Source organism: Taudactylus pleione, unplaced genomic scaffold, assembly GCF_031769625.1.
Source record: "Taudactylus pleione unplaced genomic scaffold, aTauple2 ptg000380l, whole genome shotgun sequence".
Classification (NCBI taxonomy): domain Eukaryota; kingdom Metazoa; phylum Chordata; class Amphibia; order Anura; family Myobatrachidae; genus Taudactylus; species Taudactylus pleione.
The window spans coordinates 4600336-4616586 of NW_028284781.1; the positions used below are offsets into that span (position 1 = coordinate 4600336).

The 16251-nt window shown below is 44.6% G+C and overlaps 1 protein-coding gene across 2 annotated transcripts in view; it reads right to left on the minus strand.

Moving 5' to 3' along the window:
• The window catches only part of LARP4B (La ribonucleoprotein 4B), a 102073-nt gene that overhangs the window by 6933 nt on the left and 78889 nt on the right, over window positions 1-16251 (minus strand). For both annotated transcript variants that reach the window (XM_088445443.1, XM_088445441.1), the window contains 5 exons: window positions 12101-12154; window positions 11804-12013; window positions 10589-10695; window positions 6215-6466; window positions 5996-6041 (listed from right to left, as the gene is read on the minus strand). In XM_088445443.1, the coding sequence (XP_088301569.1) occupies window positions 5996-6041; window positions 6215-6466; window positions 10589-10695; window positions 11804-12013; window positions 12101-12154 (669 nt within the window). The remainder of the gene's footprint in view (window positions 1-5995; window positions 6042-6214; window positions 6467-10588; window positions 10696-11803; window positions 12014-12100; window positions 12155-16251) is intronic.

Consider the following 16251-nt stretch of genomic DNA (forward strand, 5'->3'; position numbering starts at 1 on the left):
TCTGAAAAAGCAAATAAAATACAGTATTAAGATTTTATATGCAATGGGAGGGAATTCGATTATTGGCATTAGTCAGTTTAGTTGAGCGCATCCCTAAAACCATAACTAATTTTCCAAGGCACCACTATGGGTTCTGAGAGACAATTGGCGATAAATGCCACAAGGTGCCAGCGTTCAGACAATACTTGCAAACATCTCTGAGAACCAAATACCCCCCCCCCAATGAGTTTCACCAACAATTAATTACTGTCAGACAGCGCAGGAACCAAAGAACAGAAATGAAAAGTGAGTTTTTGCATATTTTCAAATATAAAGTTATACCAATAATGTCAGACGGTCATAAGCATGATCACCAATTTTGCAGAAACTTTCAATAAACAGGCCTAAAACACCTGCAGTGGAATATCATATCAGTGGTGGAAATAAAAAATTGACAAAATACTTTCTCTTTTCTATTTAGGCACATAGATCGATAAAGGCCAAGCTTTTGCAGCATGTAATGTATGCTGTCACAGTAATCTGACATTGGAAATCGGAAAGTAATACGGCAAAAAAATCAGAGTTATGACAGATTTACCTCTGTTAACTTTTTCTTCAAGGTCCATATGGTCCACAGGGGTACCACGGGGTGTAGGTGGTTGGAGCTAACCGGGCACCAAACAGTTAAAGCTTTAGCACCCATGATGTCCCGGGCCTCCTCTACATATAACCCCGCCCCCAGCCAAAGGCAGATCAGTTCTGTGAACAACCCAAGGCATGAGCAGGAAAGAGGATAAGGATGAACAGTATACACAAGAAACACTATCACAGAAGATGAGGGAATCTGTGACCAAGAGAAAAATACCTAATGAAGCCAGGTGCGCTTAGGATGGGTGCCCTGTGGACCCTCGGGAAAAAAAAAAAAAAAGTGTTAACAAAAGGTAAGTCTACCGGGAAACCCTATAAACCGTAGGATCAGTCTCTGGGGGAACACCATTAAAACTAAGAGTGCCAAACTCTAATAGATGCGGGCTGAGGAGGCTTACGCGCCCTAAGCATAATCTGGACCACAGAGCGAGAGAAACCCTTGGCCTTTAAGAGGGACGACTCAAAAGCCACGCCGTCAAAGACAGACTAGGTAGGTCCGGGTGCAGGCAAGGACCTTGCGCTAATAATTACGGCCATAGAGGAAGTGGAAAAAGTGTATATGGCGGGACTCCGTAGGTAGGTGAACCCATGGCGCCTGGGACAGGCTGGATCTATCAGTATCACTGTACCGCCTTCTTGCTTGAATTTTTGGTGAACCCTCAGGAGCAGGGAGATCGGAGAAAAGAGGTATGCAAGATTGAATTCCAACTTCACTGCCAGAGCGTCCACGAAGGCTGCTGAGGGGTCTCTAGTCCTGGACCCGTACCAGGGGACTTTGTGGTTGTGACACGAGGCAATGAAGTCTACGTCTGGTAGGCCCCATTTGTTCACCAGGAGTTGAAAGACATCCAGGTGTAGAACCCATTCTCCGGCATGTACATCCTGATGGCTTAGGAAGTCCGCTTCCTAATTGAGGACTCCGGGAATGAACACTGCCGAGATTGCCGGGAGATTATGTTCAGCTCAGAGCAGGATGTGTGCTACTTCCTGCATGGCTGCTCGACTTCACGTGCCTCCCTGATGGTTGAGGTAGGCTACCGCAGTCGCGTTGTTGGGCTGGATTTGGACTGGTCTGCCCTGAAGGAGATCTCGCGGCAGAGTGTGCGCTCTGTACACTGCTCAAAGCTCCAGATGTGTATATGGGCAGGAGTACTTCCTGGGTTGTCCACCGACCCAGAAAGGTATGATAAAAGGTTACCACGCCGTACCCACGAACGCTGGAATTTGTAGTGAGAAGTTCCCAATTTGGAACCAGAAGGGGCGACCCTTGCCCAGATGGGACATCTGTAACCACCATGAGAGGCAAAACCGAGCCTCAGTAGATAGGAGGATCGTCTGGGACCGCGGTCAGATGATACTGCCCATTCCACCAGGAATCAGAATCAGTTGTTGAAGGGGCCTGGAGTGGAACTTGGCGTATTCCACCATATCGAAGGTGGCTACCATGGACCCCAGGACCTGCATTGCAGAGTGAATGGATAACCTTCGATTGTGGAGCAAGTTGTGCACGCACCATTGCAGTGCCAAAATTTTGTCCACTGGCAGATCCTTTGTATTCGAGAATCCAGGAGTGCACAGAGATGTACCATCCGCTGTTTGGGAAAGAGGGAGGACTTTCTCCAATTGATGAGCCAGCAGTGTGCTTGCAGGCAGGCAATGGTCAGCTGGAGATGGTGTTGTAACACAGCCGGTGAATGTGCCAATATTAAGAGGTCATCTAGGTATGGCAGGATTCTGACTCCCTGGCGCCTGGGGTTGGCCCCATAACTGCTATTATTTTGGTAAATATTCGAGGGGCCATTGACAGACCAAAGGGCAGCGCCCAAAACTGGTAATGTTGCTGTAGAACAGTAAAACTTAGGAACTGTTGGTGGGCTGGAGTAATAGGCACATGCAGGTATGCATCCTGAATGTCCAGAGAAGCCATAAAATCCACAGGTTCCAATGCCAGGACAATTGATCGTAGAGTTTCCATGCAGAACTTGGGTACTTAGATAAATTTGTTGAGGGATTTGAGATTCAGAATAGGCAGATGAGACCCGTTTGGCTTCTGAACCAAAGAGTTGAATAAAAAAAGTTTTATCGATGAACTGAAGGAACCGGTATTATCACACCTGAACTCAGCAGGGAGTGAATTGCTTCCTGGAGGGCCAGGGCCTTGATAGGGTCTGATTGGGGACCTGTACAAAAAAATAGCTGGGAAGGGAAGCCTCAGGAAGGTGAGGGCATCCCCCTGAGAGACCACTTCTCGGACCCAGGCGTCTGTTGTTGTTTGACACCAGGAGTCGACAAATCGAAGATGTCGGCCTCCCACCCTGGGATCCCCAAGGAGGAGGCCCGCCCCTTCATGCGAAGGGATTGTCATCAGCGTCGGAAGCTGGATGTCTGGCCGACCAAGACTACTTGGATCTTGTGAGAACTAGGCTGCATGGGAAATGACTGTCCTTCTGCCTTATCCTGAGGGCGAAAGGAGGACGGCCTAGGCTTAGTGGCAGCTGCTGATTGTAGAAAGGCAGATTTTGAGGCTGCCATGATTTTGTCCAACTCTGCACCGAACAGTCTGTTTCCAGAGAAGGGTAAGGATTTGTGGGCTCTCTCGGATTCCGCGTCCGCTTTCCAGGACCGTAGCCAAAGGACCCGGCAGGTGACTACCGAGGTCACAGACGCCTTAGAGGCAACGAGGCCAGTATCCAACGCAGCTTCTCCAAAACAAGAGGCTGCTTCCTGAATATGGGAGATGTATACCAGTTGTTCCCTGGTAACGTCTGATGGCAGGCTGTGTTCTAGTGCCTCTGTCTATGCTTCGATAGCCTTAGCTACCCAGGCCACGGCCATAGCCATCCGAGTAATATTGCCAGAAAGAGAAGACTGACTTGAGGCAAGTTTCCAGTTTTCTATCTGTAGCATCCTTAAGTGAGGATGTAGACGGTAAAGGCAGCGAAGAGCTTCTGACTAAGCGGGCCACATGTGAATCAACAGTAGGAGGGACTTCCCACTTCTTACAATCACCAGTAGGGAGTGGGTAAAAAGAAGCTAGTCTTTTTGAGACCTGGAACCTTGCCAGTAGTAACCCCAAGCTTCCCCCACAAGCTGGTCTGATTGAGAGAATTCAGCCTTACTCACATTTTGACATTTAAACATCAGGGTTTTAGGCTTAGGGGCTGGTTCATCATCCTCTATATTCAGGATCGATTTAACCACCCCTAAAGAAGGGACATTCACTGTTGAATGAAGGTCCTCCTCGGCCGAGGGCAACCCGGGGAGAGAACCTTGTGCATCATCTGCCTCCTCAGATGTTGCGTCAGAATCCGAAAGCTGGGTGGACCGAGAGAATGATACAGTCCGCCTATGTGCTTTGGCGGCTACTGGTCTGTCCTTCTGTAACATTTGATAGGCGGCAGAGGTTTGAGCCATATTCTGAACTGAGTGGGCAAAAACATCCATCCAAGAAGGATGCATAGGGATAACCAACATAGAAGGCGGTAATAGCTGTGGATACCTCATGGTGGGAGGCAGCGTGGGGGTTGACAAGCGGTCCACTAGCTGTATCATAACTTGGGATAAGGAGGGCACCCAACGTGGCTCCTGGACAGGGGCTAGAAAGGTGGTACATAACAAATACCACACAGACCGTCCCGTTTGGAATCCTGAGGGGACAAGCCCGCTGAACAGGATCTAGAAGTAACCAAGTACAGGGGCCGCAGGCTCCTATTTACCCATGCCTTTAGAAGACATAGTATTAACCAGCCAGCAGCTCACAATCAGTGTAAAGCTAGTAATGCAATGTGACACCCTTCACAGATACAGGTCGATGTGAAGTAATAATGAACACCAATACACCTGGTTGTTGAGGGTTAAGAAAGAGCAGCAGGGATAGATATAACTGACAGTCAGAAAGTTTAAGACAGTATATCACAACAGCAGAGCTAGCACAAATCACATACAATGCATATAAATATACTTGCAATGGGCACTGAATCAACTACTCTAGCCTCAATAGGGTGGTAGGATTGAGCGCTGTATAACCTGGCTCCGGGGAGAAATATACAGGGAGACCAGACCACCTGATTCTCCTGAGACCTGTAACTCCGGCAATGCTGTGCACAATTGCTGCTGAGCATCTCACAGTGGGAGGGGGGACAGCTCAGAGGCGGGAAACCTCTTATGAGGGATCGCGCTCTGAGCTGGGGGAGGAGCTAACGTTGGAGAGCCTACCTACCCAGTGCTGCATCAATCGCCGGGGCCGCTGGCCTCAACAAACAGTCCTCGATGCCAGCTTTTAGATGACCTGGTGGTCTAGTGGGGGTACGGGCGAAACGGACACCCCACTGCAGCGTCCTCCGGCTAGTCTCCATAGCCGGAGGTAAGGACTGCATAAAACGTGATTCCCCGTTTATCCGGCTGCAGCCCTGGGTCTCCAGTGGAGCGGCTAGCTAAGCCATGCTGGCCCCCGTTGTAATCACCGGACCGCTCACCGGTGTTGCGGCACCGGCGAAGGTTGTTGGGGCAATCGGCTCCTGCAGGCACCAAATTCAAACTGATCTGCCTTTGGTGGGGTATATGGGGAGCTAAAGCTTTAACTGTTTGGTGCCCGGTTAGCTCCAACCACCTACACCCCATGGTATCCCTGTGGATCCCTATGGACCCTGAAGAAGAAGAAAGAATATCCATATATGTCCATAACCCATCACCAGTTTCAATAGCACTTTACAAGTACAGCACAAAGAGAACAGTGCACGACTAAAGGTCACATTTTTTTTTTATTTTTATATTATAATTTTTATTGCGTTTTCGAAAACGCACCCAAACAAAACAACAAAAGACACAATAAGCTAATATTATCAGCAGGCATAAAATATACAACACATAATAGTGCTCTGATTGAATGATACACATATAAGTAGCATAAATCATTGTAAATAACAGAAACATAGCCATCTCAAACTGTGCAGATGTTACCGCGCGGACCCATAGGCGCCATCTGAGCCCACACGGTCTAAAAGCTATATAGGATAAATTATATTAACAGACATATTGTCTAGACATTATATAATCTACACAAAATATCACCTATCAGAATAAAATACAAAAACAAAAACCATTCCATGCCTGCCAACATATATAAATTATAAATATATATATAGTACCTATCCCCCCCAAAAATCCTAAATCAAACCACCCTTAAACCCCTCACCTTGTATGACCGAACCCCAATCTAGGTATACCTGGAGGTCACATTTAACTTTAACGATCACAGTTGTTATCGCTAAGCAGTATTTACCTGGTCTGCAGGTGTAAAACATACCAATAATCTTTAAAACTTAAATAAGCCACAGAAGCTACTTCCAAATTTGTTTAAGTAACTCACCACAAACTTGTCATCCCTTTTCTTTCTGTAGCCATAAGAATTTTTCCTAGGAATACAAGATGATAATTTGTTATTCATTACAAGAATGGGAACATACATGCCATGCAGTGCAGTATAACAGCTGCCCATACAGTATTTTGTGTCTACTGGACACTGGTTCAACAAACTAATCATGTACTTGACTCAATAAAACCAAACGATTATGGTCTCAAAACTCACCTTCCTCTCCCAAGACCAGGGGAGGTTTCAATAGTGGTAGGTTCCACTCGACCAGTACCGACATCCCTCTTGACAAAACTTGCCGTATTTGGCATTTTAGTTCTAGTTTGTCCTGGCTGCCGTGCTGGAGGCCCACGCACACCATTGATTAATCTATCAGTAGTAAAGTTGAAGATAGTTGGACCATCAAGAAGTGCGGGACCCCTATCTGTACTAGGTATTGAATGCCGAAGATGAGTCTTGCCAGGATTCCTAAAAAAATAATAACAAATTAAGACATCCTATTTGTTAAGGGTTAAATTTGATTTCCAATCACATTAAATATGTACTAAAATATGTCCACTTGTCTAACTATGAATGTCAATGAATAATTATGGGTTAAAACCAAGTGTCACATACAGAATATGCTACCTGCAGCTTTCTATTCTCTTGCTGCGAAGTACAATCCTAAAAAACTAAATTCCAAGTGTGTCACTGGCTAATTTATGGCCCCTATTGTACAAGTAACAGATCAGTCTCAGCTAATGGTGCGTACACACGGTCAGATATTCTGGTCGATATAAACGATAACGATATCATTTATCGTTCAATCGTTTATATCGACCGGAATATTACCCCTTTCAAAGACCAGACAATGGTCGATATCGACCATGCATGCGGGCCAACCTGGTCGATATCGACCAGGTTAGCCTGTTTACTATAGCAAACCGCGATCGTTGATCGCAGGATCATCAAGTCGTTTGGGGATTGCGGGATCATTACGTCGTTTGGGGGATGCTGCATGTGCTGGATGTTCGATAACGATCATCCAGCACATGCTGGTCATCAGACAACGATATCTGATCGTTGTGTGTACGGGCCATTAGTCAGTCAATCACACTGTGGAGGGGCTGAACTTCATTACGACTTATAAGATACCAGTCAAAGGTGGTTTCTGGCCGAGAGACATGAATAAGAAAAAGACCTTTACAGCAGAAACACACTTACATATCTCATCATATTTGCTTTAACTGTAACAAAGCTGGAGAAATAATGTTGTGTGTTTAATAATTCTGTAGGGATAACCAAAGACTGGTGCACAATCATTTGTTTTATTGGTGGCGGGCGCATGGCAGGGTACAGACTAATCTCACAGGCTAGAGTGGTATCTTTTTTCTGGAGGGAAATAGGCTGGTGCATAACTTTTCAGGGGAGGTTAGGTGGTAAACCCTTTTTTGGGAGGGGGGCACGGGCTGGCATGAAAAAGCTTTTTGTGGTTATGAGCTGTGTAATAGAGTGTGGTACAAAACGTCGACATTTAGAATGTTGACATTCACAATGACAAAATTGTGAATGAATATAGTCGGCAGGTCGACCATATGCTTTTGCATTGATGAGGTATGTATCCCTATCTCTAAACCTAACCACAGCTTAACCCTAACCCCAATGAGTAGCAACATGCTGAACGTTTGCCCTGTAATCAGGGAATAGGGTTGCGGTACTGCGTATTAGTGGACACAAGCCACTATTTTAATGACAATAGTATACCCCAGCTGAAGTAATGTGAGCACAAGCTAGTGCAATCACTAGTGGGCTCATACCACATCAGCCTGTGCTCAGCACATTATACAACAGACCAGTTATGTATTAAGCACAGGCTGGTCATTTGGTCTGTGCAGTATACAAACATTTCCTGCAATCATTTTCTAGTTATTATATATGACGCTCGAACGTTACAATATACTCAGCCCCACTCCTATATATGTATGTGTGGCTCACAATTATATTAATAACCTGTCAGATTATTATTCAAAGACTGATTTGAGGGATGAAGTAACAGATCTATTTTTAATCAAAAGAATTTAATAAATCTATAGAATTAATTTCCTACGTTCCGTCTCCTCAATGTGCGCGCATTGGTGACGGATGGGACGGAGAGGAGTGGGAGGAGGTTGGGATGAAGCGCAGTGGAGAACTGGATCAGCGGCACGGCTGGACAGTGGGGCTGGCAGCAGCAGCAAACACGCCATTAGAAGCAGAACGCAGTGGCAGAGAGGGCCGGGCCAGCACTCGATACGAAAAGAGCCGTGCGGAATCAACACACCCCATCATATAACCAGTTACCACAGATGTACAAGGAACCACCAGACCATACAAATACCTATCATTACATGTATTAACATGAGAAATGGTTCAAGCATGGTCTTTACACTGTGAACTGTTGATTAAGGGGTATACATACACATTAGCTGTATGTCTATGTTGTGCCCTCCCAATTATTACAAAGTTTAAAGAATAGGTTGCATTATCAGGTTAGTATAGGGTCCTATCCTGTAATAAGTCATTGACATAGGCTGTGTCTAAATAATCAACATATCTAATTATTGACATTTAAAATACAATATAGTTCATAGACAGACTGACTGGCACAGACTATTAGAGTTCATCTTTGTATTGGTGACAACCCAGCTATCGTGACCAAGGCACAACAAATAAAACAAACTACGACACCAAGCAAGCCATCACAATCTAACTCTGTGTTAATGTTATATTGTAATTGTAAACTTTGACATTGTTTCAAAAAGTAGGACTTTAAGCAGCATTCCAAGGGCAGTCTGTTCTGTAAGGTCACTCAAAAAATATTGTTGTGGAAGATGACGTGTCCTTTTTATGTCAGAGGATGTTAAAAATGAAAGCAGTGAGGAACCCTCATCAAATACTCCTCCAATACCCTTTTCAACCGAAATCCCCGGTCTGACACGGTATTCGGAACACTGGGCCTGATTCAGAGCTGAACGCTCTGACCAGAGCGCTCGCTCTGAATCAGGGCCCTCGTAACTTTTTTTGGAGCGTCCTCATGGACGCTCGCATAGCTGTGGGTGACCACCCACAGCTATAGCGAGCGTCCATGATGATGGTCGCGATGGTCTTGACCATCGCGACCATCGGGCTTGCGACGGAGACCCTGCGGTAGGGTCTCGCTTCCGCAAGCCCTGGAGTGATTTTGGCTCTATCAGAGCCAAAATCACTCCCACTGACATCACTAGTGATGTCAGTGGGGCCGGCTTGAGACGGTAGTAGTTCCCATGGGAACGCCTCCGTCTGGCAGGCACGCCCACCAAAGGGGGCGTGCTGTCAATCAACATCGACAGCACGCCCCCTTTGGTGTGAGACCCGGAGCGATGGAGAGTCCGTCGCTCGCTGGGTCACGCGCACGACGGAGCTCCCTCCGTCGTGCGCATGCGCAGTGGGGGACCATCGACCCGCTTGCGGGGGAACATCGACCCACTTGCGGGGGAACATCGACCCGCAGTGGGGGAACATCGACCCGCAGTGGGGGAACATCGACCCGCTCACGAGCGGGTCTGAATGACCCCCACTGTTCAAAGCAGGGTCAGACCCGGGATTTACCCTATTTCTACTGCGGCGCCGACCGAGGAACATCCCGGGTGCAGTTCCGGCGCTTGGAGATGATGTAATCACCAAGCGCCAAAAACACCAGACTCCCCCTGAACGCCCGACGGGACGCCATGGCACAGTGGTCCATTACGGGGGGGTGGGGGGGTCCATTACTTTGTCATTTGGGAGGCTGTAAAATGGACCATACAGGGAAGCTGTAATCTCTCATCCCCCAACCCCCCGTGACAGCTGTCACAGACTGCTTCCGAATACCACCCAATCACAATGTGGTAAACAGGTCCGGGTTGGAAACGTATTCCAAATCCCGGGTCAGACAGGGGACTTTGGTATAAAAAGGGTATGAGAGACTCGATTGCACACAGATATGCAAGTGTCACATATCAAATTAATCAGCACCGACACATTAATGGCTTAAAAAGACGCTTGGTGCTAGCAGTGAACCAGGCGCGAGGACACATCCCTATTTCGAATAAATATGGCTCAATGAGTATTTACAAATTAGAAAAAACCCTGTACTAAATAGCTTAATACAGATATAACGGATGTACAGCTACAAGACAGGTAAAGTAACGCATCTATTGGTGCTACTGAAAGCTCAACTTATAGTGTTCACTTAAGCCTGCTCTGCTGTATAGTCCAAGGACAGTTAAGCAGTATAGAAACAATTTGGATTTAGGAAGTTTGTTTCATACAAAAGGTGTTTGATGCTGCATAAGTTAGACATCAATATTTTGTGTTGTTCTGGAACTTTTTTCACCTTCTCAAACTCCATCTGTGAATTCCCACCTCCAGGGCGTCCCCTGGCCAGCTGCCCAATGTCCCCGACCCTCCAGCGCCTGCCATCACTGCCTTATGCATCTTTCACTCTTGCCCTCACTGCCCCATGTCACTTCCAGGACTGCCGTCATCACCCATGGGTCACCTCCAGAACTGCACATTTCAATTATTATGGCCCCAGGTTTTACATTTACTTGCCTGTTCCTGGGTGTGTAGGCTCGAAGAGACGTTAAAGGTGATGCTGTTGGCTTGAAAGGAGGAGATGTAAACCCATTAATGAATCCAGTATTAGGGAAATGCGTAACCTAATAAAAAGCAGAGACAGAAAACTCACAAAAATTAAAAGCTAGTTAAGCTGTTATACAGTGATTACACGCAGGCACTGAAGTAGTTAATATAGTAGGCGCTGTACGAAAGTGGAACAAAGAATGCTCTAAACCTCCAATATCCACTTATCAATAACAGTCCAAATGACCAGCATTTCAAAACACAATTGTCACATGTACTACAGCCATACTTTTCTAGTCCATTACATAAAAAAATCCCCTCAACATACCATTATAACTTACTCGCCTAGTAGAAAATGACACGATATACTAGCAGAAACCTATAACGCCATTAAGTGTTCCTCTTCAATGAACTCTAAGTGGTTGGCAGAGGGGCAAGAAAGAGGTGGCAAAAATTTGGAGAATGCGAACCCATAGTAATAAACCACTCTGAAAGTAGAACAGATAATACAAAGTCTTCTACCTTTGGTACCTCTTTGGCTGGAGACACCAAGGGTACACATTCCACAGATGGGGGACCGAGGTGCGCCCAGGAGTGTAGTATAGTGATAGAGATTTAAGGCGTTAGAAAATGGTTTTAATCTTGAAGAGCAGCAAACACTAGTTTTACATAACACAAAAAAAATAAAAAATTTTTTCAAGTTATCAGAACTTTTTTGGGACGCTGGCCGACGCCACCCCTTCTTGGCCCCAAAACGGCCGCAGCATGTCACTTACGCTGCAGCTTAAGAGGCACTGAGAGCAATCTTGCAGTACAAGATCTGCACGTTTGCTTACAACTCAGAAACAGTCCTTATGTGTACTATGTAAATCTTGCAACTTTATATAACCACCAGAGAAACCATGTAGCAGAGACATACATAAACGTGTGTGTGTGTGTGTGTGTGTGTGTGTGTGTGTGTCTCACATAGAGTACAAACAAAGACTTGCAACAACAATTAAAAAACAAGACTCCAGAACACACAAAAGAGGGCTGGCATAAAGATAAACCAACAGAACTCAAAAAAGGAGACAGATTAAAAAATATTACATAATATTACATAAAATAAATACAAATGACTAGTTCTAAGCATCAACATATAAGGAATAAAAATAAATAGAAGATGGAGGAACAGTAAGAACATACCAAAGAAGGGTCCAGATAGCTGTGTGCAGTAGACCAGGTCTGTGGGGTAATTAGGCTGTAGAGTGGGAACTGCTGCTGAGGACTATACACTGGAGGTAAGTAAAAGGAAGTTGTGTAGCGCTGCTGTGTGTACAGGTTCATGTCCAGAGGTCTGTAACCGTTCTTTGGCAAAAATGTATTTATCGCTATGGCCTTCGCCTTTATCCTCGCCTGAAATTACAGAGACAGATTAACCAAGTTAGTACTTTTTATAGTAACAATAAAGCTGGTAATTGTAACATATATCCGCCAGTCTACCTTTATTGGTTTTCCTTGAAATGTCTTCACTTCTTCTCTCAGGTATCTGTAAGCCTATGAGACAGTGTAGCAGAAGTATTAAGTACATTAACATAAAAGTAAAATAAAAAAACAGCAAATTAGTGGACTCAAAAAGAATTACTGGGGAGGTAGATATTTATTAACAGTTATTTCACCAAATTCCTAGTATACAGTATGGACAGTCTTCACATAGACATCCTCAGGGCTGAACTTGTGTATTACTGTCTCTGCGGTGCGCGTAAAACATGCAGCCTTTACACTTAGTGAAAAGTAAAATCTTAAGTGTCATCATTTTATGCCATACCCACCATGGACATTTATAAACTCATGAGTTAACACATACACGCATATATATGAGTGTAAAAAATTAGCCGCACTCTGGCTGTAGAATTTATTTTAAACAACTTTCAGAAAAACAAATACATTATTTTTAGATATAATCTCCCTGCTTTTCTATACACTTTGTCCATCTGTCAACAAGATTTCGTATTCCTTCATTAAAAAATGTTTTAGGCTTAGCTGCGAGGAACGAATGCACCGCTGTCTTCAAACCCAAGTCGGTTGTGAATTATTGCATAGGCAGAGCCATGGCTGATTTGCAACATAATCTACTGTCACTTGTCTATCCAACAGAATCAGTACACGTGCACGCTCAATGTTCTCATCAGTCGTGGACGGGCGTCCGGCTCCTTCATGGCTGACACTTGTGCGACCTTCTTTGAACTTCTCTATCCATTCATACGCACTTCTTCGCGATGAAACACTTTCCCCATACTGTGCACAAAGTCTTCGATAAATATCGGCACAAGACACACCCTCAGACCACAAAAAACAAATCACTACACGCTGCAGCCATTTTTTCTTGCACTGCAGTCACAAATGTACTGACATAACACGTTCAAACCTGCACAGCAGTGACTGGGGAGACAGCGACCTAGTACGGAAAGTGTTGCAGTGCGGCCAACATAAGTTTTAATATAACTGGAGTGTGGAAATTTTTTTCCTCACCCTGGTACACACATATAATTAAGCTCAGAAGCATTAAGATTGTCAACACTACAAAAACGTCAAGCAATAATAATAAGTACATTTGAGTGTTTGTGTGTGTACCTGTTAGCATGTAGTGTCACTACTGTACGTTAGAAAATAATTTGGAGTATACAGCATGCACTAGGAGCCTCATCGTACAAAACATCATGACAATAAAACACGCCAGCAAACGCAAAATTCACAGACAAAAATCATATTGTTCCGGTAGAACTCATATATTGTACTGAGTGTTTACCCTTGCAAACACTACAGGTAGAGCCCAAATTGATGCAAAGCGGCAGAAATTCTGTGTGTTTGTGTACAGCCCCACTTACTGACATTACACTGGGGAACAGTCAATCTGTTGCCAGGGATTTAAGAGTCGATTTCAATTAATTTTGTGCTCCTAATCATGAATATGCCATGCTTATTTTTCAATTGGCTCTAGATTTTGAGATATGCATACGTCATTAATATGTATGAAAAATTAAACAATGTTAAAAATAGTTAAAATTATATTTTTTTATTCTGATTAAATTTGATTCGTAAAATGTTACAAAAAGACACAGGTTAATTACATGCATAAGTGTTGGGAAGCTATGAGAACAGTGTTTAGTAGGATTTTCTTTTGTATTCTTATTGCGGGCAGTGCCTCTGCAGACTCCAACAGTAATCGGCCATCATGCGACGATCCCGCCTTCCTTGATATCTTCCATTACCTGAATATCCTGGTAGAACAGTTCACCCTGTTCTTCGCTTAAATTGAAATCTCCTAGATTGGACGGGAAGTGATCTAAATGGCTGTACAAAAAGTGTACTTTAATACTCATATTGGAACCTACTTTCTCAGAACATTTTAGAATGTTGTGGACTAAGTCATGTTAGTTGTCCGCCTTGTAATTGGCCAAAAAGTTCTGAATGGCAGACACATAACTCAGCCATGCTTCAGATTCGGTTTCAGTCATAGATGTGGTAAAATTTGGATCCTTCACCAGTTTCCATATCTGTGGGCAGTCAAAAATTCCTGCCTTTAATGTTTCAATACTAAGATACAAACATGTTCGAAAAATATACGTGAAACAATCGCCTGACTTGTCCAATGCTTTTACAAATTGTTTCATTAAACCCAGTTTGATATGGAAAGGCGGCAGTATGATTTTTTTTTTCCCGTCAATTAAGGGCTCATGAATGATGTTGGCTTCTCCTACAGTTATAACTTCTCTTGGAGGCCAAACGGCTTGCTGCCAGTGCTTTTGTTTTGCACGACTATGCCATAAGCATATGTGACAAGGATACTTGGTACATCCACTTTGCTGCCAAAGAAAAAAAGTTTACCATTTTTAAATCTACACAAACACGGATGCTGAGAATAAGCTATTTTTTCTAAGACTAACTTGATATTTTCATAAAGTTTTGCTGAATGGCCGTTCGAAATCGATGCAAATTTATTCCCATTGTGCAGTAATACACATTTTAAGCTCCTTTCAGAACTATCCAAAAAGAGCCGCCAGTCTTCTGCTCGATATTCTCGTAAGCCCGTCATCTGGAGAAGTTCCAGAATATTGTTGCAATACACAAGATTGTTATCTTGGCTAAAAAATGGCAGTATGGCTTGCTCTCTACTTCGATACGACGTTATAGTAACACCCGGCTCAATAAAGTGCTTTTCTTGAAGTCTGGATGCTAAAAGCTCTGCTTCTTTTTTCGAGTCACGAATTAAATAGTTTAGTTCTTTTTGAGAAAATTTGTTTGGAGTAGAGGAACTTTCTTCGAACTTCCTTTCATCTGTGCTGTCACTTGCACTGGATGAAATTAACATTTCCACATCATCACATTGAACTTCGCACAAAACGGAATGATGGTAAAGGTAAATCTTCGCTATGTGGTATCGGTTGTTTTGCAGAATTCATACTTGGGTGTTCCCATTTGCGTTTCTTTAATCGATTCATAACATACACATTTACAGCACAAAAATAGCAGTCACTAAAGTGATCTTTTGGCTCATACCACACCATAGGTATGCCGAAATTAAGTCCTTTTCGATCACCTTTAGTCCAATTGCAGTGTGATTCCACGCAGGTTTTACAGACTTTGTGAGGCACCCAAATCTGGTCTTGCTGGCTTATGTGACATCCAAATTAAGCCTGATACGCTTGTTTTACGAATAGTTATATTTTTTTCTCTTTCTATTGCAACACTATATTTGCCACAAATAAAGCAAAAAACATCAGGGTTGTAAGTACACAGTCTTCGAGGAAAACACATTTTTACGGTGAAGACATTTTGTTTAACATATTCAGTGCTAATTCCCAACAAAAGCCGAGGACATACTGAATAAAAACAAGCCCAAACGGCGGGAAATTGGTTGTGGTGGGACAAAGAGGGCCGAACAAAGGAACAGGAGGTGTGCTAACTGTGTCACTCGGTCCTCTCCATTGCTCCTCACTATATGCCAGGGGGTGCAATTAGAGCGATCGTCCCCCCTAGCACAGTTCGTCCGACCTTTATCATCTCTCTCCTCTGCATCATTAAGTTCAGAGGAGAGAGATGATAATGGCTGGGCTGTGATGTGATCGGAGCTCCGGTCTCTCAGTTAGGGGGATGTGTAAGTGACAGGCTGTCACCTGACCCGGGAGCCGGGGAGGAAGCGATCACAGCCGGCTCCTCACACCCTGTGATCAGTTGTGTGGTCTAAATAGACCACACGCTGATCACTGCTAAAAATAAAACAAAAAACAACTTACCTCGGCCCAGGGACCGAAGATCGGGCTCCGGTGATGTCCTCCCTTAAGTCAGCTGGTCTCCCGGCCCCTGCACTGTGACCCTGGTCAGCTGCTGCATTAAACAGCTGACCAGGTCGCAGTGCAGGATGGGAGAGCAGCTGACCAAAGTCTGGAGGGGGAACATCACCGGAGCAGCGGAGGCAAGTGAAAGTAAACGGGGGGGGGGGGGGGGGGGGAATTAATCATTAACTCGCCCCCCATAATACAACAGTCTACTTCCGCCCCTGCTGTATGCTGGGAGGAGGCGTGGCGGTGGTCTGCGGATGTCCCATCAGGCTCAGCAGTTCACTGCCACGCCTCCTCCCAGTGTTAGTGAGG